General features: G+C 32.7%; 1 protein-coding gene across 2 annotated transcripts in view; it reads right to left on the reverse strand.

Annotated features, from left to right (window-relative positions):
• Nucleotides 1-6,708: 6,708 nt before the first annotated feature.
• The window catches only part of LOC131854094 (beta-1,4-glucuronyltransferase 1-like), a 32,609-nt gene continuing 13,438 nt past the window's right edge, over nt 6,709-25,879 (reverse strand). The window contains exon 4 of one of the 2 annotated variants that reach the window (XM_059205216.1): nt 6,709-7,180. In XM_059205216.1, the coding sequence (XP_059061199.1) occupies nt 6,959-7,180 (222 nt within the window). In that variant the 3' untranslated portion in view covers nt 6,709-6,958. Of the gene's footprint in view, nt 7,181-11,464; nt 11,598-25,879 lie in introns of those variants that run through there. The other variant, XM_059205217.1, reaches the window with a different exon arrangement.

The raw sequence follows: 25,879 nt of genomic DNA on the forward strand, positions 1-25,879 counted from the left end.
GGTCAGGATGCTAACAAAACAAGCGAGACAATAAAACCATCCTTGTGCAAACTTAAAATGAACTTTATTAAAAACAACCAAGATTGGGGTTTTATTAACAGTATTCACTATTACATATAATACTTATCAACTGTACATTTTTCTATTAACAACTAATAATTAACCAACTGATAACAATATACGCATAAATTAGGAAATACCTACACGAATACATAGTTAGTATTTTATATTTAATAATTCGATATAGTTCTAGAATTACATAATGTATTATTTTAGGAATGGAATTTTAAATTAAAATATTATTAACTATTATAAAACAAATAATAATAATAGAATTAAACTGAACTATTACAAAAAGCCATCATTCTCAACACATGCCGTATAGTAAGAAAATTTCTGTCTTCATCAGAAGTCATTTATTCAAATAAAATTTAAGCACTTTTGAATAGTTAACAAATTTTTTTTAATCTCCCGGTCATTCTGTTAACTGTCGCATCACTAGAAGAATAAGCAAGAAACTTGTGTGTCGCTCTTTTAAATAATCCTTGTAAGTTCACATTTTACAAGTCGAAACGTGTGAATACAAACTACCAACCAGCACTAATTTATTTAGGCTCAAATATAAATACACAATAAGATTAAATCAGTCGTAGTGATAAGAACAGACCAGTCCCTACAAGCAGCACTCGTTCACAAGTATGACGGATGAGCAAGCCATCACTGCGCTCGACCATATTTTAGGGAGCCCAATCCCAACTAGAATCTAAATATATATAACTCAAAGGTGACTGACATAGTGATCTATCAACGCACAGCCCAAACCACTGGACGGATCGGGCTGAAATTTGGCATGCAGGTACATGTTATGACTTAGCCATCCCCTAAGAAAGGATTTTGATAAATTCTATTCCCAAGGGGATAAAATAGGACATGAAGGTTTGTATGAAACTTTGTCAATTTTAAACCGGTCGGGCTGAGACTTTGCATGCATAAAGCTACTATGACGTAGGCCAAGAAAGGGTTTTGATAAATTCCACCCCTAAGGGGATAAATTAATGCGAGCGAAGCCGCGGGCAAAAGCTAGTGTGTATCTAAAGCTCCAAGTGCACGCTCTTACTAGACCTGCTAGGCAGGGAGATAAACACGAGCAGTGAAGGTGAGTATTGATGTACGTAGGTAAAGAGCCAACTTAAACCTACACCCGGGTCACAAGTCTCGGGAACAGCTCGGAGTTTCCCTCTCTACCACACGATGGTCCCGGCACCTGCACGGTGAATCCATGGTATGCTGAGAAGCTCGTCTCTTTTTCGTTTATAATATCAGTATTTATGGCCCAATGGTACAATTACAGTTTACAACCAATTATAACTTATATTTCTATATTCATTAGGCCCAATATTACATAAACTTCCTTTACGGTAAGGTTACCTTTAAGATGATCAGCAAATCGAAATTTAGTATTATTAAAATTCCCGTTGAATTATAATACCTGTGGTTTAAATGATTTTTTGGATTTAATTAGAACCGTTCAAATCATTACACAACTAGCAATAACATTGCGTAGTACATGAAAATACAAAAAAATAACTATATAGACCCCTTTAGAAGTCAGTTAAATTAGTGTTAATTAATTTTGGACTAACTAGAAATATAAACTCCACCGACAGGAGCATATCTCTTAAATTATGAATGAAAAATATATATAAATATATACATATGTAATATAAATATAAGAATATAATATTTATGATAAGTACAGTTTAAAATAATCCCAGATTGTACTAATCGCACTTAAAATTGCTAAAATAGTGAAGCCACAATTAAAAATTAATTATGACTACCCTTAAATACTTAAATATGATAACAACGAATATCTATTTGTGCTTACATTACCTACATCTTTGGTGCTTCATACCTGATTTATAATAGCATAGTACTGGTGACAATATATAAAAAGTAGAAAAAAAATATCATTAAAAAATATTAGGTTTGCTACCTGGCGATTTTTAAATGGTCGCCAGGTGGTCAGAGTTCGGCCATAATTAATTTAACATTCAGTAAGACTATAGACAAGTAATATTAAAAACAAACAATATTAATCTATTCTCAATTTGAGCACAGACTTTCACAATAAACAAATGAGTATATATGCGTGTGTGTTAAATACATGGTAATATGTGTAACGTTTTTTTTATTAATTAATGTAATTTTATGCATAATCTGTATCTCTATATAAAATTAAATAAAAAATTTAAAGTTAAATTTTCTTATTTAAATTTCAAAATTATATTTTCACGATTCAAAATTCAATTATAAATTTTCACAATTCAAAATTCAAAATTAAATTTTTACAATAGAAAATTGAAAAATAAAATTTCATTATACAAAATTCAAATCATGTTGTAACATTACCCCTACTATTATTATACCTCGCAATTCAGTGACAATGAAAGTAAACAAATCTACATATATAATCTTAAACCACATCACCTATACTATGCTTGTTTTAAAACAGGTTTATTATACAATTTCTTACAATTAATTATCTATTACATAGACTATATTAAGTTAAATTACAAAGCTCAATATTAAGTCTAACATACATCTGAGTTTTACAACGCATTCAACAATTATTTTGTTCAAAGGAACATAATAATTAATATACTAATTTATTCATTCTTTCATACCTACTAGTTTTTTTGTCTATACAGCAACTATTTACTTATTATACTAGACTAACATAAAATTCTAAATAAATATATGAAAATTTACATAAAATATAAAATTAAAGTATTATATACAAAAATAATTTTATTTCAGTAATGAATGAAGTGAGTTATAAACTTTAAATCAAAATATACAAAAAGTATAGTGTTGGTGTAACAATGAATGAAATAAGTTGTTACTTTTTACTACGAAGTTAGATATAAGTATGTGATTTTCAGTATGGAGTTACAAATAAGTGTGTGCTTTTCAGCATGAAATTATATATGCGAAAGTAATACTGCTATAAGTTACCTTCATCGTCCTTTACAGATCACTATCGGTCTACATATCTGAGCTTACTCGCATCTCATCTTTCACACATTCCATCCAACTTTTCTTCTCCCTCCCTTTGTGTGAGATCATTGTCAAAAATAACTGCACTAAATATTTCGTTCTAAGAGGAATGTTTCCACGCTATAAAAAACGATGTAGTTATTCTTCATCCTTTCTCCGATCGATCCGTCCATCTCAAACAGGGATCGATATTACGACGGCGAATCGTAATATCGATCTTCGTTTCGTCGAAGTCGAAGTTGAGCTTCGAACCCCTAGCGGTGCGCTCAGGCTAAAGTCGTATCCGTCAGGCGGGAGTTGGCCTTCAGCCGCTCCATAAGTCCTTCCGCGGTTCTATCGTCCGGTGAAACTGTAAAGGCCAGCTGCAGCCAACAGCATTAGAGTAGTCCGAAAAAAAAATTATTTGTTCTATCTATATTCAGAGACCTTCCGTCTCCCCTCACACAAACACGACAGCAATACTTTCAATCAAACTTTTGCCGTAAATATTTACGTTTCTCTCTACTCAGCTTACTCTATTATTACAGTAAATAAACGGTCTTTTTATTTTTTATTCTTAAAATTCATTATAATTCCAATGTCTTGCATATTTAATCAAATTTTTATACTGCATAGCATTGTTCATGCGAATGAGCTTAAGATAGGAAGGAAAAAATATTTTTACTTGTAAGTCTAAAAATAAACTTGTTTAAAGAAAATCTGACTAGTGTGAAACGTTGATATTAGTTGCCGTATCCTATGCACAAAATTTGTAGAAAATTATCATAGTATCACGTTTTAGTACGGAACGGGGTAAGGAACTAGCAGTTTTAACTTAAATATCCCTATATAAAATCTAACACCTAAATGATAACGAAACATGTTATAAAACAACAGTAAATAGGCCATTACATTATATAACAATAAATAGTTCATGTTATGAATCGAATATAATGTGATATTGTATAAATCTACAGTTAAATTATAAATAAAAGTCTTTTCAAAAATAACTGGACTATGTTAAAATTAACTAATAATTTCTTTTAATTCTTTTAGTAATATTTATTATATTTATGTATCTATCCCCATAAGAGATCTGTGGCTTGATTATGTAAAGCAATTGTTTTATATTTCGAGTCGAGTCGAGGCGAGTCGAGGCGAGTCGAGTAGTCCCGTTTATATAATGCAACATTAAAAAGACAGTTACAGAAATTCAATATTTATCAATAATATATGAACCGTTTGTAATAGTACGGATATAAGCCGGATTATATGGTTCGCCAATGAAATTCTAATCATTACATAGTATAAAACAAAGTCACTGTCGCTGCCTGTATGTATGCTTAAATCTTTAAAACTACGCAACGGATTTTGAAGCGTTTCTTTTTAATAGATAGTGGTAGAAGGTGAGAATGATTCAACATGTTTGATGACAACAACATGATTGAACATTTCAACACAAAAAAAGGGAGGAATGATCCAACACGTACACCCGGAGCGAGTAGCTAGTTCATATTAAATCACAAAACTTTCCATCTTAAACAACATCAAATAAGAACTCATTGCAATAGTATTACACAGCGAAATCTCTAAAGACAGATAAGTATTTTTATACCACGATGGTGGCAAACAGTAATACCGACGATCTGATGGTGAACGGTTACCGTATCCTATGGACGCCTGAAACACCAATGTCGCCAATACAAGTAAACATGAAGTTATAAAGGAGGTAGTTTGTAATCTACGCTAGGATAGAATAGGATGTACCAGTTACAAAATATACAAAACAATACAAATTTACTATAAATATTGCTACTTACCTAATTCATTATATTAATTACTTAATAAAAGAAGTATAATAATTTACAGCGTACTCCCTGTTATACATGTCTATCTAGCTATATATATAAGCTTTTATTTACTAATATGTCTACATTTTATTAATAAATAATTATTAATGATATAACATATACATATGTCTGTATATTATGCAATTGTATACATTAAATAAACGAATAATAAACGAAATGTATTATCTATGAGCTCCCGAAACTTCGAGTCGATAAAGTTCGATAGTCTGATTGAGTCGAGTCGAGTCAAGTCAAGGCGAGGCGAGTCGAATAGTCCCGTTTATATAATGTGTACAATTCTAAGCAACTGTGAAATGAGTTTAGTATTCGTTTTTGTTACATTGTTTAAAATTAATTTATTGTTACGTATAAATGCAACATTAATAAACTAAAAATAAATTAATAAATTTCGGCTGAAACTCGAGTCTTCTTCCTCGCTACAGTTTATTGTTTAATTCTTATGTTATCTGTGATTACGATATTAAACCTGAACTGTGTTAAATTTACATGAACACCAATAATTTCAATTAAGGTATTATAATGAAGAAAAGTAGGTACTTCGTAACCATCATTTGAATCAAATAATAACCCGGGAAATATAAGTTTACATTATATTATTGTTAGAAAAAATAATGATAACTTAGAACAATTCACATAGCATGAGATAGATCCAAAATAAACAGAACTTTACTTTGGGCGACAACATCTGAATGCTTAATTTTTTTTGTAAAGACATATATAATATAAATAATAGTTAGTTAATAATACGATCATTATACCTCGGCATCTAACCTTCATGATACGGATGACGTTTATCATGACAGTCATCTAATGCGTAACTTTAATGAAAGCCTGAAATTTACAACAGTTTATTTCTACAACAATTATTTATTACAATATCTAACAATGCTTAGGCGAGTGCATAACAGTGTAATAATGTATTTATGAAATAATAATTATATAACAAGTAAGAAGAAGAAAATAAATATATAAAAAATGTGTAGATCTATTTAGAATAATATTCTAATAATCCCCATAAAATTATTATTATTGTTAGGGAAAAATTCTAACAAAAATTATTTACTGAAACAGTATTACAAATATCTAACAATATATTGTAGAACAATCCAGATAAACAATAAGTAAATAGATAGTTTTCATAATTCCTTCAATAAAAACCTGACAATAATAATTTTATATCGGATCTACATATATGAAAGAAAAACTCCGTTATTTACAAAAAAAAATATCAAAACCGTTGCAATATTGACTATTGTACTAAATCAAAATATGTATAAATATAAAATTTGATTGAATCATCTGTCTTGTTATTAAAATAGATTGAACTGACATAAATATAATTATTTCTTCTTTGTAATATACAAGTGTATCTGTATAAAGTGTACTTATGACTAAAATCTCAAAATATAGTATATATTATAAACTCATTGCAAGAATGATATCTTTGATATTGATAAATAATAATGAATAACAGAAGTAAATTCAATATTCAGTCATGTCCTATATAATAAATGTAGTCTAGTCATTTAAGCTTAAATTTTGTAAGAATCTCATCAAATATTTACAAAAAAAATCGATTTTGTTGACTTTTGACATTGAAATTTAATAGTTGCGCATACTCTACCATATGTAGGTTTTGAGACAACTTTTAGGGTGTCAGTAGACAAGTATTTACAGATTTACAGCTGGGTATCTCGAATTCCGAGGTGAACTTACTATAATGACTGGACTAATGTATCATTTTATTTAAACATAAACAATTTATAATTTAATAAAATTACAACAGTGTCTTAAAAAAGATAATTATTTACAGAAAAAGGACAACACTTTTGTTGTCCATAGCATTCCCACTTCATTCTTTTACTACTGCGAGTTTACAATATAATATATACTATGATATAGGTATCTTTCTCAATTCGACACTACTATACTTATCACAACGGCATAAGGTTCACAATACTTTAAAAGTCCACCCGATGTCAGAAACATCTGACAAATATTGACAAACTTAACAGGCCGGCAAGACTAGTCGCACGGCCTTGCGATGCCTATGTTTTCTTGGCCTGAGGTGGTTTCCTTAAAAGATGAAGGGGATCTCTTCGATACCTCGCGAATAACTCCCTCTTGAAGGTTTCAAAGTGCTTCCGATTCTTTTCATTCTGTTTCTCCCTCCAAAGAGGGCGGGACCTCCGTGCTTGGAGCCCCCAGTGGATGGTGAAGATTGGTGATAGCACCCGAAATTGATAACCAATTAAGAACATTTCATATACCTGAAAACGAGAAATAATACTGTTAATAATATAATAATACAGAAGATAATTCACACAGTGCCATCTAGTCCCAAGCTAAACAGCTTGTGTTATTGTGACAAGAGAACTGATAGAAAAACTTAAATGTATATTTGTAAAAACACACATAATATACATAGAAAACACTCAGACCAATACAAACAATCATACTCATGAATACAAATGTTTGCACAGTGCGAGGAATCGAATCCGTGACCATCGAAAATAAATCAATGTGCTAAACCGCTAAACATATACATAGTTTCAATATATTTATATAATAGAAGTTTATTAACATTAGTACAAGTTACGATACAGTCAACCGTTTTTAAGGATGATAATGGTAAACCAACAATCGCAGCACCGTAAATAGTTTAGTAATAGCACAGATAATATAAATAGCAACACAGAGATTCGCGAAATATGACATGGTGAGAATAGACTTAAATCATTTCATCAATTAATACATCAAGAATCAACCACGACGATATCTAGGGATGATTTCAATAAACACTACATTGCTTGCTTACCAGGGTAGAAAATAGGCGTAGATGTTAACCTAACTCCTTGTAATACCAAACATTTTTTCCACGAAATCCAAGCGATCCATGGATTCCGCGAGTAATCGTAATAATTGCTCTCAAAATCCATCTAACAGAATTTGTCTAATCAGGTAGGTTACTGTAGAATTCTACATAAAAAGTAAATTTAACTGGCAGCCTACAAATATATGCGATGTGTCTGCAAAATATAATAAAAAAGAATGTCGAAAAACAGAATAAAATTCAAATCAACAGAGACATTATCGAAATATTGCATTTTTATTTCATAAATATATTTTTTTAAATCTATCCACCATCAGTTACAGTACATCCAGATTTGCATGTAAATAAATGTAAAAGCTTTTGTAAAAACCTCACTAAAAGAAAAATGATCGAGCGCAGTGATGGTTGGCTCATCCGTCATACTCGTGAACGAGTGCTGCTTGTAGGGATCTCACTACGACTGATTTAATCTTATTGTGTTTTTATATTTGAACCTAAATAAATTAGTGCTGGTTGGTAGTTTGTATTCACACGTTTCGACTTGTGAAATTTCGAAATGTGAACTTATACCTAAGGATTGTTTAAAAGAGAGTAGAAACAGACAAGTTTCTTGCAGATTCTTTATGTGATGAGAAAGCTTTCCGAATGAGCGGTAGATTAAACATGGTTTTCATAACTTCTTCATTCACTAGTTCTTGTCATATTTTAACCATAAACAACTATAGACTCTCAATTAATCTAAAATCTCGTTAACATTCAACGATTGCGTGTAATTGCACAGTAATATGTTATCAAAGCAACATCAAAACGATTTCAAATGAATCAAAATTATTGGAAAACATAGCCAGATAGAAATCGTCGTATTTCAAATTTAGAAGCGATCGGTTTTGTAACCTATCGCATAAGTTTATAATTTTAAAAAGATATTTAGATTTTTTAAGATTTTTTTTTATTCTACACACTCATGACTCATTCGTAAAGTGAATTTAATTTCACTGGTTTCCGACATATCCAGCAGATCATAAAGCACGCGTGCGTTATAAACTCAAATAGTGAAGTTATATAGTTATATTACATAACCAATATTTGCTTTTTTTTTCAAATCTTCGAAGTGCCCACCGCGCGGAGATAGGCAGTTGGTAGCGAACTGATATAAAAAGTAAAACGGCAGAAATGCAACAGTGTGCATCACAGTTTTATGGTCGAGTAATAAAATATAATATCATATTTCTTTATTCTGTTTCCTCAAGTAAGTTTTTTAAATATGTGTGCGTATTTAACACACTCGGCTGTTTTACGCCCGTGCTATCGGCTCGAGCTCAAATTCCGCCTCGCACTTATATCGTAATATAGTAATCATTATGGGACATTTCTACATAAGAATCAGTGGCAGATATTGTAACTGCGACTACCAACTAGTTTGTACATGACCTTAAATCTTTTAATATTAATGTATTTAGAAGAAAAAGTAAATGCAGATATTCCTAGAGTTAACACCCATTAGCAACGAGAAATCTATATATATAATACAAAAACATTATATTGATAAAAAACACTTTATTAAAAAAATAACAATAAATATAATACGAAAGTATAACGTAACAGAGCGAACAATTTTATTTATATCACAGACAAGTTCAATGCAAAATGAACCAAATTTTATTACACATAGGATTGGTTTTAGATTAAAAACAAGAAGTTATATAGAACACTGGTGAGCATCGCAGCTAAGTCTATATAGTTGTCACATTTTGACTTATGAAGTTATTAATAGATCAGAGAACACTGAATTAACCAACGCGAACTCGAAATCAGTACTAGACTATACGTGAAATTCCAAATTGGCATTAGTACATTCTATCTCTTTCAACTAGTTAGTAATGGCATAAGCAAAAATAAGACAGATATAGTTTTAGTTGCTGTTTTAATCAGGATTCCATTTTAGTTGTTCTTGTTTTAGACTCCTGCATTTTGTGTCACCCAGTCTCTCAGGGATGCTATATTGGTGAAGACTGTTGGTGATAGAGGCAGTGCACAGCCTCTAGCAAATGATACCACTCCATATGCTGTTCCTCGAAATACTGCTGGTCCTCCAGAGTCTCCCTGTAGGCGATACAAAACTTTGAATATATATGAGAAGGGTTTAAAATTACGTGCAATCATTATTTACTGAAAAAATAGCTAGGCCAGAATTTACAATGATATGCAAAAAAGTTATTATTAATTATATAGTAATAACAAAAAAAAAATTAGAAATAATAATTATAATATCCCTGAACTATTCACAGAGCGCCATCTAGACGCCAGCTAAGCAGAGCTTGTGTTATGGGTACAAAACAACTGATAGAAATATTATACTCAGATACATTTTTTTGGAAATACACACATAATATATTTGAAGTCATCCAGAGCGAAACATGAGTTTGTTACTCATAAATATCAATATTTGCACCGTGCGAGGAATCGAACCCGCGACCATCGGAATTAAGGCGGTGTGCTAAATCGCCAGAACTGATTACTATATTAATGAATATTCATGATTAGCAAGAATATCGTTTAAATATATGCAAAACACTATTATCAACCTTTTTGACCGTCACAATGTCGAAGATCGCGCTCCCAAAATCAGTTGCCGTCTAGCGATCCACAGGGACCATTATGATTATAATTCGACAATTTTTTAAAGATAATACAGAATTCAATTCAAATTCAAATTCAAAATTTTTTGCAGGAAAGGATATACCCTATATGACATTAAAAACAACGATTTTACTTGGCATTTTAGGCATACCTTAACAAAAACCCGTAGCACTCAAAAGGTTAAAGTCGGTGGAAATGCAGTTGACTACCTGACAAGATGATACTCCTCCAATGAGGAAGTGTCCACCGCAGAACATGTTGCCGGTGAGGGCGTCACCATATGATAGTCTGCACAGCCAATGTGGTACAACTGGCACCTGAGCTTCCATCATGATCCTTGGAATCCTTCGACCTCGCGGCTACAAATTGAGAGCACATTAGCCAAGTCTAACGACAATTTATATTTAACTAACTGTGCCCGCTTTTACCCGCGTGAAATTTATAGCAAATATATTAATCCGATATATAAAGCTATATTAGTGCAAAGTTTCATCAAAATCCGTTCAGTTGTTTTTGCGTAAAAAGTCACAAACATCTATCTATCTATGTATCCACCCATACTCACAAACTTTTGGGGTTTATAATATTAGTAAGACTATTCACAATTATTATCTATAAGAGCAACAGGCGAGTTCCTTCTCATTCTTTTTGCAATTCTAAATGAGTAGTAGAATAAAAAAAATATGATTTTTCAAAAGTTTTTAAATATTAAGTTTATTTGAATAAAGATTAATTATTTCTCTAATCGTTTTGTTGATAGACATTTAAAAGCCAATAACGTTGTATATGTCAGTGTTTAAAATTGGTCTCTCGACGTTTCGACAAGGGCTACCTTGGTCGCTACTGGAGAAATTAGTGGAGAGAGGTAAATAAATACCTTTATTTACCTTAAAATTATTAAAACCCGTATAACTATATTAATAATGTGTACCAAATGTTTAAAAATATTAGACAAAATACCAACCGCAGTCAGCCCCCAGCCAGTAACAGTTAGCCTCACCAAAGGAACAGCCTCTCCAACTTGCGGTAACCGTATAGCATTAACAGCAGGACTTAAAGTCAACGGCTGTGCAAGTTGAAGTACCGCTATATCATTGTCGAACTCTGGTCTTCCGTACTGAGGATGCACTGTCACGTTTGAAACCCTGACAATCCTGCCGCCGGAATCACGCCGCGTGCTGCCTACTCGCAGGCGAATAGCAGCAGGTGATGTGCTGGAGAACAGAAGTGATGAGGACAAGCAAATAAATAGAAGAAAATTTACAAAGAACGTTACCTAAATGTGTTAAGCAAAAAGCGATATTATCGTTTACAGAAAGTAAAGAAACAGCAAGTAAGAAAAAGAAATGAAGAGAGAAATAACCAAGAATGAAAGAAATAAAGAATGGTATATATTATTTTATTTTAGACATATCACGTATATACAATTTATAAAAAAAAATTATGGATGTACAGCATTAACAAAATTTTCTAGAAGTATAGTACTTCTGGAAAATTTTGTGTATGCTATGTAATACTGTACATAAGGTTAATCGTAACGAATTTTATACATACATATATATAAATTTAAAAATGTATTTGAAATTCTGACGATAATATTTCTGTCGGACGGTAAAGATACTGATGAAAAAAAAACATATGTAAATGACAATAAAGTCTTACGTATTACATCAGCCAAAACATAAAATTACACCGTGTAAATGAGTCTCATTAAAACAATAAGAGTACAAATTTAAATAACCTTTTATTAGATCTAGGCCTGTCTAGAACTGCAGTAAATTCTTTACTAGAACGTGTATCCAAAGCTGCACTAACAGATTTGGTTGGGCACTATGAGAAACCCGAGCAAAGGTGATAACGTACGTTACGGCAAAGGGACCTTTTAAACCTACACTCAGGTCACAAGTACCTGAGAACAGCTTGGAGTTACCCTCTCTGCCACACGATAGACCCAGGACCAGCACGGAGAATTTATAATAATAATAATAAAAACCAGCAAAAACTGGGAAAAAAAACAAAAAAAAAATAATAATAACCTCAGGACTATTCATACAGCGCCTTCTATCCCAAGTTAAGCTAGCTAAAGCTTTTGTTACTAGATACTAGTAACAAAAGCTGTAACAAGAACTGTTACAAATACATATAGATAATTTTTTTTCGTCAATACATACATAGAAAACACCCAGATGAATACAAACAATCATACTCATGAATACAAATGTTTGTGCCGTGCGAGGAATCGAACCCATGACCATCGGACGTAAAGCGGTGTGCTAGACCGCTAGACCACCGAGGTCGTCAACTTTCAGAATGGTAAGTTCTTCTCATTCGTGTATCAAATGTATACATTATTTCATAGTTAATCCGAGAAAAAAATCAACCTCGCAAATAATTTCCATTTGAATCAATTACAAATGGTTACAAATAAAGGATTTTTGCTGCTACGTAACCGTGCATAATGTTTCAATGACAGAAAAAGCCACGAGGTCAGGGTCTCGTGTCGCAGCGAGTACGTGGCACGACCCGTCAAAAGGCCCACGAATGCATTTGCATAATTCTGTCCACTATGAAACGTTACTTTCCCAGTTTAATGTACATAATTTTACAATAACACGACTACGGTTGCCAACCATAATCTAAAATGGAGTAACTTTTTTATGGATGATAATGGAATGATAAAGGAATCAGTTAATGTGTTAATATATAGGTATACCCGCCTACGCTAACGGTTTACGCTGGTGGGGCACCAGTGGAGGATGATAAGATGAGCATGAGGTCAGGTCAGTTAGCCCATCGTGACACATTCACCAAGAATTTATCACGATGGTTTCCAGGGGAAACCGCATGGAGGTCAACCTGATATGGTACATTGCTAGCAATAGGATCATCAGTCCAACTAGTTACTAACAACCCCAAAATGGAATATTGTAGTCTGTAATTTTTTTTTCGGACTACTCTTATGCTCTTGGCCGCAGCTGGCCTTTACAGCTTCACTGGAGGATAGAGGGCGAGTGTAGATGACAATTTACACAGCGTCACCTAATTCCAAAATAAGCAGAGCTCGTGTTATGAGGACAACTAATGTAAATACATATGTAGATACATTTTTTGTAAATACATACACAATATGCTCAACAAAAATCTGCAGATTTTGCCAAGAAGAAGAGGAAACACCTCTAAACGTGGTTGTAGGCCACTCATGCATAACCAAAATATCTTCTTTGGAAAGCATAGATGCTATCCTGAGAAGATAAAAACCATCGGTCCTAAGAATATTCTTCAATTCTTGTCCCTGACGGGGCTAGATAGCGAACTTTGAAAAGTGTCTGTCTAAAGTACCTGACAATAGCCCAAACAAAATACATAATACACATAGTAAACACTCAGACCGATAGAAACAATCATAATCATGAATACAAACATTTGTATCGTGCAAGAAATCGAAGCAGTGACCATCGGAAGTAAAACGATGTGCTAAACCACTACACCGCTATCAAATACATTAATTAAAATCACATATTTTAGCATTTTGTAATCAATTTTATCCAAAATTATTCCTATAGTACAACAACTATAGGTATGGAAGGAATCTCCATTGAAGGCGAAAATTATTCCTATAGTCTACTTACAGGTCTACCTATAGGTATACTCATAGAAATAATCTTCATTAAACGCAGTCATTATTTTTATATCAATTTAATTGTCGACTTCTCTTTCTGTGAAAAATACAATTGGCCCAATTGAAAATTAATCACGTAACAAAAGCAGCGAGAGACCGTAATTTTTCGAACGCTGTACAAAGAAATTCGTGAGATCTAAGAAACTCGTCAATAGACAATTTATGTTCGAAATAACAGTCGCTTAATGAGTTTGTTTTGTAAACGTTTCAGCTGCAAGTAGGGTTACCAACTATACGGATTTCAGGTTCCTGTGTCCTGTGTATAGTATTGTAAAATACCCGTTAGCTACCGTTATTTAAACTAATCTATGTTTAGCTATTTTTAAAATGTGGTTGTTAACGGTTAATTATCCTACTGCGACATAGAAAAAGCAGTAAAAATCTGTATTTTATTGAATGTTTTCTTCCAGCTTAGGAATAAATTAGGTCTTAATGATGGAACACCTATATGCTCTGGGATTTTAAAATACTTTTCATAAGTATCTATTAAAATAGTTCATTCAGATGTATCTAAGTAAGTACCTAGAATTGAGAAGGGTTTTTTTTTAAAGGATGATAATGGAATTGTGCACCCGCCTGCGCTAACGTTTTACGATGGCGGGGCACCAGTAGAGGATGATAAGATGAGCATGAGGTCAGATCAGTTAGCCCAACGTGACAAATTCACCGGGAATGTATCACAATGGTTTACAGAGGGAACCGCGTGGAGGTCGATCTGACATGGTACATTGCTAGCAATGGGATCATTAGTCCACATTACTAACAATCCCCATCCCCTCTAATTGAGAAGGGTTTGTTTTTAGAATTCCTAGTTTAGACTTCTTTTATAAAGTTAATTTATCTTTAGTTTTTGGATTCTAGCTCCAATTCAAAGGGTTAAACATATAATGCGGTTAATTAACCGTTAATAACGATAAGTGCATTTTTAAACGCTTGGGTAAAATCTTTAATAACCGGCTTCGTATCCATAGTCCGTGTCTTAACGAAGAGTCTAATGTTACGTTAATTGTCGCAACTATACATAATTGTTGTGTGTCACATACAGATGATATATAGAGTAAGTAGAACCAACCTACAAACGTATAGAATGCAAGTTTAATGGTGTTAAACAAAATTATAAACTACTTTCAATAATAGTATTTTTTCGTCCATTTCCATTTTCTATTTACTAAATCCCAAAAAATTAAATATAAAATTTGGCCATCATAGCTGTAAGACGGCTTGCAATTGCTGCTTAAATCAATATAAATTTAATTTCGCATCTTTTTTTTATTAACAAACCTTTTGCTGTAGCCGTATTCTGCTGTGGACATAAAAAGAAAGGTTTTATTGCACCGAGTTAGGTCACGGACTTTTATTTTCGTTACGGCAGTAAACTTTAGTGCTTAGAATAAGAAAAATCCTAAGTACACTGGAACGGATGGGTTTTTTTGCAGTAATCTTAAATATTCAGCGATGTAATGGGAGTTGTTACAGAGGTGAGCCCCGTAAACTTTTGCTCCCAAAAAACACTAAATATATGTCGTCGTGTGTGATAAACTGTATCGCGTAGATGTACCTATATCTCGAGAAAGCAACCTGTATATTCGACTTCATTAAAATGGATGGAATGTGCACAAGAAAATAGAGACATGACTTGGGAAAATAGACACCAATGCTCATCGTAAACTCTACGTTGGAGATAAATATTCGCTCAGAGTCGTACACGTCGTGTGTAATATGGACTTTAAATCTTAAAAGAAATTAAAAGATCAGTAATTTTTAAACTACCTTAAATAGCCAAAATACATTCAGAATCTGAATATAAAAATATCTTAGCCTACACAGAGAGTATTGCATATTCGGATATAAGGTAATTTTAAACATATATTATGCAGATATATACATATATAAAGCTTGTTATTCATCGAAGATTGTCACTTCTAAGTGATTCTAGATTCAAGTCGTGAAAAAACATTGTGCAGTGAACATACCGCTAAGTATATAGCGAAATATATAGAAGATAAAATAACAAACTAGGTTCGTTGACTACAGATCAATACCAAATAAATAGAAACTTTGAGTTGATATATAGATATCTGAATGTTTCTTCACTCTGGAAGAATTATATAGATGACTAGTTGTTCCCGCGACTTCGTCCGCGAGGAATTTAAATTTATTTTTCTAAAATAAAAGAATTATTCTAAAATAAAAGTAGCCTAAGGTACTCCTTATTACATCAGCTTCCTGCCAAAAAAAGTCCAGTCAAAATCGGTCCCGCCATTTCAGAGATTAGCCGGAACAAACAGACCTACAGACAGACAGACAAAAATTCTAAAAAATGTTATTTTGGTATATGTACCGCATGTAGTAAAACCCGGTAATTTCAATATTACAAACAGACACTCCAATTTTATTTATATGTATAGATATTCTAAATAAATGCACAGCATACTTTCTGCTCGAATTTATGCAACCAGCTCCAGGGGATATAATACTTAGACTTACATGGGCCAGACTTGTAATAACGAATATTAAATATCAAACTGATGAAATAGACATAAACAACACTTATCAGTTACTGGTAGTATTACTATAAGTGTTATTAAATAATAATAAAACATTAATTATGTTGAAGGCTCTACAAGCAAAACAAACCAAACACAAAACCAAAGATACCTCAAGAAAGAAAGTTACTGTGAAACAGAACTTGAGACAGTGCAGGTGCAATATCAATTTTAAAATTTAATTTAAATTAGACAGTAACTGCAACTTACTTCTGCACACAATGAGCTGCTGTCATCACACGAGTCCTGCTGATGATGAAGCCACCACAGAAGGAGTTTCCATTTATCACCATAGAGACCTGGTAAGGATGTCGAGCTACGGAACTAGGGCGTCCACCAATTATCTGGCCGCTCAGTTCCGGACATATAGCCTCTAACTCGAGATCTTGGAGATCTTGTTGCTCATCCTCTGTAACCTGACTGTCATCTGAACAACATTCTGCTGCCTCTTGGAGCTCTAAAATATCAAATATTTGTGATTATCATAAAAATGATTAGACCATATAACGATTAATTATATAACGATCCAAAGAATGTTTAGTGTTAAAAAATTTGCTTTTGAATAAACAATTTTTAAATCTAAAAATACTATAATGATATCACAGACTCTTGTTATGTCTTTCTAAAGCGCGAAACAAATTTTGATACATTTTTACATGTATCATACATGGAAATGTGTAAGAAATAAAATTATAAAAAGTTAAGAAAATAAATATAGACGTCGTTGAACAATAAATTATGAACATATATAAACTACTAGGTGACAATCATGTGTAAAAAATACACTTATTAATTCAATAATAATAATAATTAAATAAGACAACAACAATAATAATAATGTAAAGATTTTGGGTACATAACATATATGATATTGAAAACGCAGCCCATGCAAAATCTGCTTGATAAATCAAGCGTACAAATCTTAAAGTAATTAATCTTTAGGTATTAAATTATTGATTGTTTATATAATTATTAATTATTGTATATATCAATTTGTATGGAAATCTAAATGTCGTCAGGTTTGATTTATCATTTTAGGTTACCATAAACTCTTTGAGTAGAAACACTTGGAAACTCCATTCCTGAAGTTTTCTTCTAAATATATTCCAGAAAGAGTTCGTATGTTATCAGACAGCTAATTAAATAAGATTAGTTATATTAATCACACTTTAAATATAATGAAGAGGTACTTACCGCCAATTCCGATGAGACACAAAAAGAAGATAAACGCAAACCACCGATCCATCACAGGAAATATGAGCAGACAATTAGCCAGGCGTGGTGCTTTCAGGCAAATAGCTAGGCTGCGCCGCCGCAGCCCGCCGTCCTGATCCACTAAACTATTGCACAATTATTGTTACTTGACCGCAAACATGAATTTCTCACGCTGTACCACCACGGTCACGACCTCTTACTAGAGTCCCGAGATTTTTTCATTCGTATAAAATTTGTTAGAAAAATAATAGTTTGTATTCACACGTTTCGACTTGAAAAATGTGAACTTACAAGGTTTATTTAAAAAAGCAACACACACAGTTTCTTGCTCGTTCTTCTTGTGATGAAACATCTTTCCAAATGAGGGGTAGATTACAACAAATTTTATGACTATTCAATAAATGCCTAAATTAAGTTTATTTGAATAAAGGATTTTCTATTCTATTCTAATATAAGATATGAAGGAGTACTGCAATGGTTTAAAGAATAGAATTTACACTCGCAAGAATTTTTTAAAAAGACAAAAATAAAAAATGAAGAAGTATTTACTGCAAATAATTAAAGAAAAGAGACAGATGATAAATATTATTGAAAATAGGCGGAAGAAAATTTTGGGGCACTAGATTACAACCCTGTGATACGACACTATGAACTTATGAATAATTGTCGATGGAAAAATAGAAGGAATAAAGGAGAAAGGGAAGACTAAGATACAGGTATAACAAGCAGATCAAGGGAAACATTGGAATCGTATCGTATCAACAACTAAAGAGATTAATGAAAATATGTAAGCAGATTACGCAGATATTGTTTGTTTTATACCTAAACGAATCAACAAATATCTACTTCCTTAGCCTAATAATAGTAATAATATAATATTATTACTATTATATATAATAATTAATATTATCTACGCCGATTAGCCTTCACGCAGAGAAATGTATCTAACATGAATGTTACAACAATCATAATCCACATATAAATAAACAAATGCAATCTAATCGGGTACGGAACCCTATAATACTATTGTAACGGAACCCAAAAGTTAATTGCATTAATGGTAATCAGCTGATCAAATCAATTAGTCATCGATCAGGTGCAGTGTCGATGTCAAAGATTATTTCATTAAAGTCTCGGAACAGCAAAGATTTTTTTTTAATTTTATCATTAAATTATTTTTATCTACAAATTGTACATACTTCTGCGTTGTGTTCACGAGTATGATTGTGTGTATTGTTTGAGTTCTATATATACATATAGAGATCCCAAAAATGGTTGGTTTAAATCATATTTGCTAAGCAAAGCCTATTACTCACTAAACGATTACTTGAATGACGAGCGTGCACGGCAGTAGTTGTTCATGCACAGGTTTTTCATTTAATGTTAGACTTAGACATCTATATACATTGTAAATAGACAGGCTTTTTAAAAAAAAGTAATTCAATTGAGTGTCATGCCAGTTCTTCTCAACTGGATCTATATACTGAACTGGACGGTAACGAAAAAATTTGGAATATAAAAAAATTGAAGCGGCTAAAATGTCCTACATGAATAAATGATTTTTAAATTTGAATTTGATTTAGTGATTTTCCAATCTTTTGTCCTGACTAAATGCCCAGAATGCACACAAAAGACGATTCGTTTCTTGTTAGTTCTTTTCGGTATATTTTATCGAATTAGGTGATATTTCGCATTCCATTTACTACTTAATGAATTGGTGAATTTATATTTATTTTGTTTAATTCCACTACATTTAGCATGTGTGAAATATCAAATATTCAGTGCGGAATATGTATTGATTACTTTTACGACCTTCTCTAATGTTGATCAAATTCCGAACCTTTTTGAGTAAACACCTATATTGCTAAGGTTGCTAAGGTAATGGTAGCCAAGTTTCCGCACTGAATACTTGTGGTCTCATATATACTAATTTCAACGGAATTAAACAAAATAATATAAATCTATTAAGTATTTTTTCGGCTCAAACTACTAAACGAACTGACGGTAGATCTGATTTATCATAAGTGTCTCTAATGTACATGATTATGGATATTTAGATTTCATTTGGTACAAAACAGCTGTTCAGTAGTATATCATTACATAGTATAAAACAAAGTCGCTGTCGCTGTCTGTCCGTCCCTATGTATGCTTAAATCTTTAAAACTACGCAACGGATTTTGATGCGGTTTTTTTTCAATAGATAGATTCTATCTATTCTATCTATTGAAAAAAACCGCTTCAAAATCCGAATCACTTTCATGAGGAAGGTTTATATGTATAATACATGTACACCTGGGCGAAACCGGAGCGAGTAGTATATATTAGTACTATAGTGATGATGTACGACATAAATTGGTGGTATTTTGGAAGCTGCGTGTAAAAATAGTAACCAACCGGCAGTGAAGACATGAACATAACAATTTACGGTTTATCAACCGTAAACTGTTATGTTCATGACTTCATAAATCTGTGAACAATTTTAATTGCATGACATAGTTAGTCTGTGATCATCCTCGCGATATAAAGTATTTTCACGGCACATTTCTTTAGGATCTATTCAGCCGTTAGTAATGAAAAGGTAACAAACAGAGTCACATTCTCTTAATAATATTATAAATGCGAAAGTTTGTAAGTATGGATGTTTGTTACTCTTTCACACAAAAACTACTGAACGGATTTTGATGAAACTTTACAGTAATATAGCTTATGCATCAGAATAACATATGCCTATATTTTTTTATGGTATTGCTAGTGCATTTATTATTGTAGCTATCTCGTACCTTCTCTTGCACAAACTTTCATACTCTATTTCACACTCTTCCATATTATTTTTGTAACTTATTACTTTGTTAATTTTTATCCGTCTAATATATCTTATGCAATAAAGAATTATATTTGTTGAAATTACAGAAAATTTTATTGTAAACATATGTAATACTAGCTGTACCCGCGAATGCGTGCGAGTGGAATTTAACTTTATTTTTCTAAAATAAAAGTAGCGTAAGTTACTCCTTATTACATCAGCTACCTGCCAATAAAAGTCCTGTCAAAATTGGTCCAGCAATTTCAGAGATTAGCCGGAACAAACAGACAGACACACAAACAAAAATTGTAAAAAATATTATTTTGGTGTATGTACCGTATTTCTAAATATATATAACTCAAAGGTGACTGACTGAAATAGTGATCTATCAACGCACAGCCCAAACCACTGGACGGATCGGGCTGAAATTTTTCCGCAGCGACAAGCTTGCTCATACTGGTCCACCAGGTGGCTGGAGGACGTCTTCTGTCTGTTTTGGTTCGGGTAGTCTTAAGACTTTTTTGACCACATAATCCTCGTCACTACGCATTACATGGCCATACCATACATATAATCTTCTAAATACATAAAAATATATACATAGGTACGTCAAAAAATTTCGGGCAAACTGATTAATACAAAGTATATTTTTGTTATTTCTATCTGGCAAACCCGAGACCGCTCGAAATATAATTAAGATCGCTTGCAACACTCGTTTTTATAAAAGTCCAAATTGCTTTTATCGTACTCTCCCGTTTGTATTAAAGCATAACTGATGAAATAAGAATTTATTATTCATTTTAGGAAAACCTAATTACAACAGTTGATTCGGTGGGTCCTTTATCCTCGACTGCTTCCCTATAGCTGGAAATAGGACATATAAAAAAATATGTGAAAATTAAACAATTTAAAGAGGATATTTACATTTGTGTACAATACACTGTACAGTAATAATCCTTACTTCCTTAGTAACATTATAAATGCGAAAGTAACTCTGTCTGTCTCGCTTTCACATTAAAACCACTGAACCGATTTAAATGAAATTTGGTACACAGATAGTCAAGACACTGAGATAGGATATAGGATACTTTTTAATGCAAAAAAAGGGTTGTAAGGGGTTGAAATAGGGAGATAAAAGTTTGTATGGCAGGATTGTCATTTCAAATGTATAAGCTTGAAACTATGAGAATGAATATTGAAACTATAGATTATTAAATATTTCCTGCATTTGATTAAGATTACAATAACACGTGAACTAAGTCGTGGGCACAGTTAGTCATATATCATTATCATTACATAGTATAAAACAAAGTCGCTGTCGCTGTCTGTCCGTCCCTATATATGCTTAAATCTTTGGAACTACGCAACGGATTCTGAAGCGGTTTTTTTAACAAGTAGAGTAATTCAAGAGGAAGGATTATATATATAATACATGTACACCCATGCGTAGCCGGGGCGAGTAGCTAGTATATTGATATATAAAATTTATGAACGCTGCTAACAATTTATGATAACCACTAATTTTAAAACCATGCGGACCAGGAGTAACCTGACCTTGAGGGTGACGCAGCTGGAATCGAGTCATAACGCGAGTTACAAGGCGTTTGTGGCCCGAGTCCCTACCAACATGCTGACCACCTTCATGAAGGAGGACTACTGGCCGCTACTCACTAGCTGTTGACCGCGACTACGACTGCTTTTTTTTATTAAAAAATCATATATTCGTTCTCGTGAGACATTGAAGTGTAAAATATGAAACAAAAACTATTTATTTATGAAATTATAGCTGAGTTTTTTATTGCAATATTGCAACATCGACAGCTGATCAGACGATGAGTCATTGACCTTCAGATGGCAGTAGACCGTGGCACAGTCTATGTAACCAACAGCAAGGTTCTAAGAGACAGCAATAGAGTCGCGGCACAGCGGTTTACTCAGACTTAGAATGGTCCCATGTTCAAATCCGGACAAAATTTAAAAAAGGTCCTAACAACAGACCTAATGGTTAACTACGTAAACTATGAGTGGTCCCGTGTTCCAATCCAGATGTAAACAAATAAATAAAATTGAATTGTCTATTTGTAATTTCAAAGCTTTTCACTAAGTGCATATGAAATTACACATAAACAAAAAACTTTATAACTTATTTTTTATATAAGTGCCACATTATATAAAAAAATAAGTTAAAAAGTTTTTGTCTGACTGTCTTTATGTTTTTACTAATCTATGAAACGCCTGAACCGATTCTGATGTGACTTTCACTCGCAGATAGCTAATGTAGTATTTAATATAAGGAGTAATAATAAATAAAATTAGCCTATACTTCTATTTTAGATATTTCGTTTATTCCTTACTAATATTAGAAATGCAAATGTAACACTGTCTGTCTCGCTTTCACGGCAAAACTACTGAACCGACTTAAACGAAATGTGGTACACAGATAGTCTAGACCCTAAGAAAGGACATACATAGGTTATAGATAGATATTTTAATACGAAAAAAGGGTTGTAAGTCGAAATGAATAGGTTGTATGAAAGTATCGTGAAGTATTAGTATTGGTAAATATATAAAATGGAACTCCCCATATTATTCTAATGAATAACATAGAGCTAATGAGTCACAGTAGTCTTTGGAATCATCATCGCAGCCCGGAAGACGTCCACTGCTGGACATAGGCCACCCCCAAAGATCTCTCTATGGGCAGGGCACATATCTCGTAGGACAGATGGCCGTTGGGGCAATAAAGTCCTCGAGTGGCGACCACGGACAGGAAGACGCAGCGTGGAAAGGCCTCCAGCAAGGTGGACCGACGATCTGGTCAAGATCGCTGGAAGGCTGCAGTAGTCTTTTGAATAATTAAAAAAAAACATCATCAAAAACATTTCTTTTTCCGATGACCGCAATGACCTTCAATGACGCACCGCGGGATGAATTAATATCTCATTTCCATATTAATCCATTAAAAAAACCAGCAAAGCTAATTATTATTACAGCATAAACTATACCGCATTCCTGATACAATATCGCGTTACATATACGTAACAGAAATATACGAGTCGCGTATTTTCATACAGCGCCAGTCTATTTCCGTGGCTTTACCACTACACTGCTCTACATCGGTCTCTTTCTGTTGCGTTATATTTTTTTTTAATTACACACATACAGGTCTAATATTACATATGACGGCCTCGCTGGTCTAGCGGTTTAGCACACGGCTTTACGGGTTCGATTCCTTGCGCTGCACAGACATTTGTATTGATGAATATGATTGTTTGTATCCGTCTCGGTGTATTCTATGTATAATGAAATTAAATGAAATTGGCGTAATAATAATAATATTGTCTTCCGGTTAAAAAAAATCTTCGTCTAACCATTTCTTTTATAGTTGTCATTATTTGGTGATTTTCACATGCAATGACAAGTTTATCACCCCGTCAAAGGGAGATAGGATATATAAAAAATATATATATAAAGAATGATAATAATATTTCAGGACAATTTACTCAGTGCCATCTAGTCCCAAGCTAAGCAGAGTTGTATTATAATTACTAGACAACTGATATAAATACATATATATTTAAAAAACACACTATTATAGAAATACACATAAGTCGCCAGGCCGATACAAACAATCATATTCATGAATACAAATGTTTGTACCATGCGAGGAATCGAACCCGCAACCATCGGACGCAAAGCGGTGTAGCTAGATATCCGAGGTCTTCAAAAGATAAGAGAAATCAGAAGAATATTCTTTCAGAAGTCATATTACAATACTCGCTTAGCTTGGTACTAGATGACGTTGTGTGAATTATTAAGGGTTATAATTTACATTTAGGTCTACAAAATAAACATATATATAAAAAACAAATTGACCCAGGTAGACCTAGTATAAAACATTCTACCTGTATACTTTGGTATCACCTATTTCAGGCGCCAAACAGAATGCTTCGGCTGAAATATGACAGTCAAATTACAGGGCAAACATCATCTTTGTGACTTTAGACGGTATGAACCCAAATTTAGAATAGAATAGAATAGAATAGAAAATCATTTATTCAAATAAACTTAATTTAAGCACTTTTGAATAGTCATAACAATTTGTTTTTTATCTACCACTCGTTCGGAAAGCTGAATTAGTTGTAAAAAACACTTGTATGTAATTTCTTTGTAAAAGAGTCTGAAATAAAACCATTTCAGGATTAAGCATTGTCTCTTTTGACCATTCAATATGAGATTACAATCGTGATGGTATAATACAATTTGGCGCACTTAATTGTTTTCCTCGCCAAATATCGCGTTCGCAACTAATCTATGATATAATAAACAGGGACGAACTATTTGTCTATGGGACAAAACAAACATCGCTGATAGATTTGTGCCGTTTCCTGCCAAACGACACCATTTGGCCGCACTCCACAGTAACTCTACGGGTTCGATCAGTTTATTTGTTAACAAAACCATTGATTCATCAAAAATAAATTACTGAATGTGTTGCTATGCTCAAAAATCTGAAAAAACGATTTTCAAATGTTTGATGAAATTCCAGTAATTTCTAAAAAACAGAACTGTAATATTGCCCAGAATGACGTAAAACCTCTATTTATTATTTACCCATGCAAACTGTTCCTAGCTGCCAATTCAAACATTTTAATCAAAATATTGACGTCAGTCGAAAACAAACTGTTTCCGAGAATCAAATATACATAGTATAGTTATCAATGTCCACAATTTTAATCATTTTAATTATATCCAAAAGTTAAGATCAAGTTTGGTCAACAAAAAACTGTCAAATTATATCTGACTCGATAAAAACAAAGATAGACGTAGATTCGCTACCTGCTAAGTTGATTTCAAATGTTCTCAACGAAATGAGGGCATATCAAGTGTTTTATATTCACCGTGCGACATTGATAGTTGAAAATATTTCTAACAAGACCATCTAGATTTTATATATAGAAAATTAATCGGTTTTAATGACCATATTACATATTTCAAAATTATGTATATATTTAATTATTTGCGACATTTTTAGTAAATTGTTATTTGCTCATTTTGACCCATCTAACACTTCCTATGCCACGCTTATTTGGGTTGACTGAAAAAGATCTGTTTTGAAGATAAGTCCTCCTTTGTTAACATTATTTCAAATGAACATATATTTAAGTGCAATAAAGAATTGGTCACAACCAGAACTTTCAAATTTCCGCCGCTGTATTTCTACAGAGCCCGAGTGTGCTTCCGTTATTTTTT

This window comes from Achroia grisella, unplaced genomic scaffold (genome assembly GCF_030625045.1).
Source record: "Achroia grisella isolate CSIRO2021 unplaced genomic scaffold, CSIRO_AGI_Agris_v1 utg947, whole genome shotgun sequence".
In the NCBI taxonomy this organism is placed as follows: Eukaryota; Metazoa; Arthropoda; class Insecta; order Lepidoptera; family Pyralidae; genus Achroia; species Achroia grisella.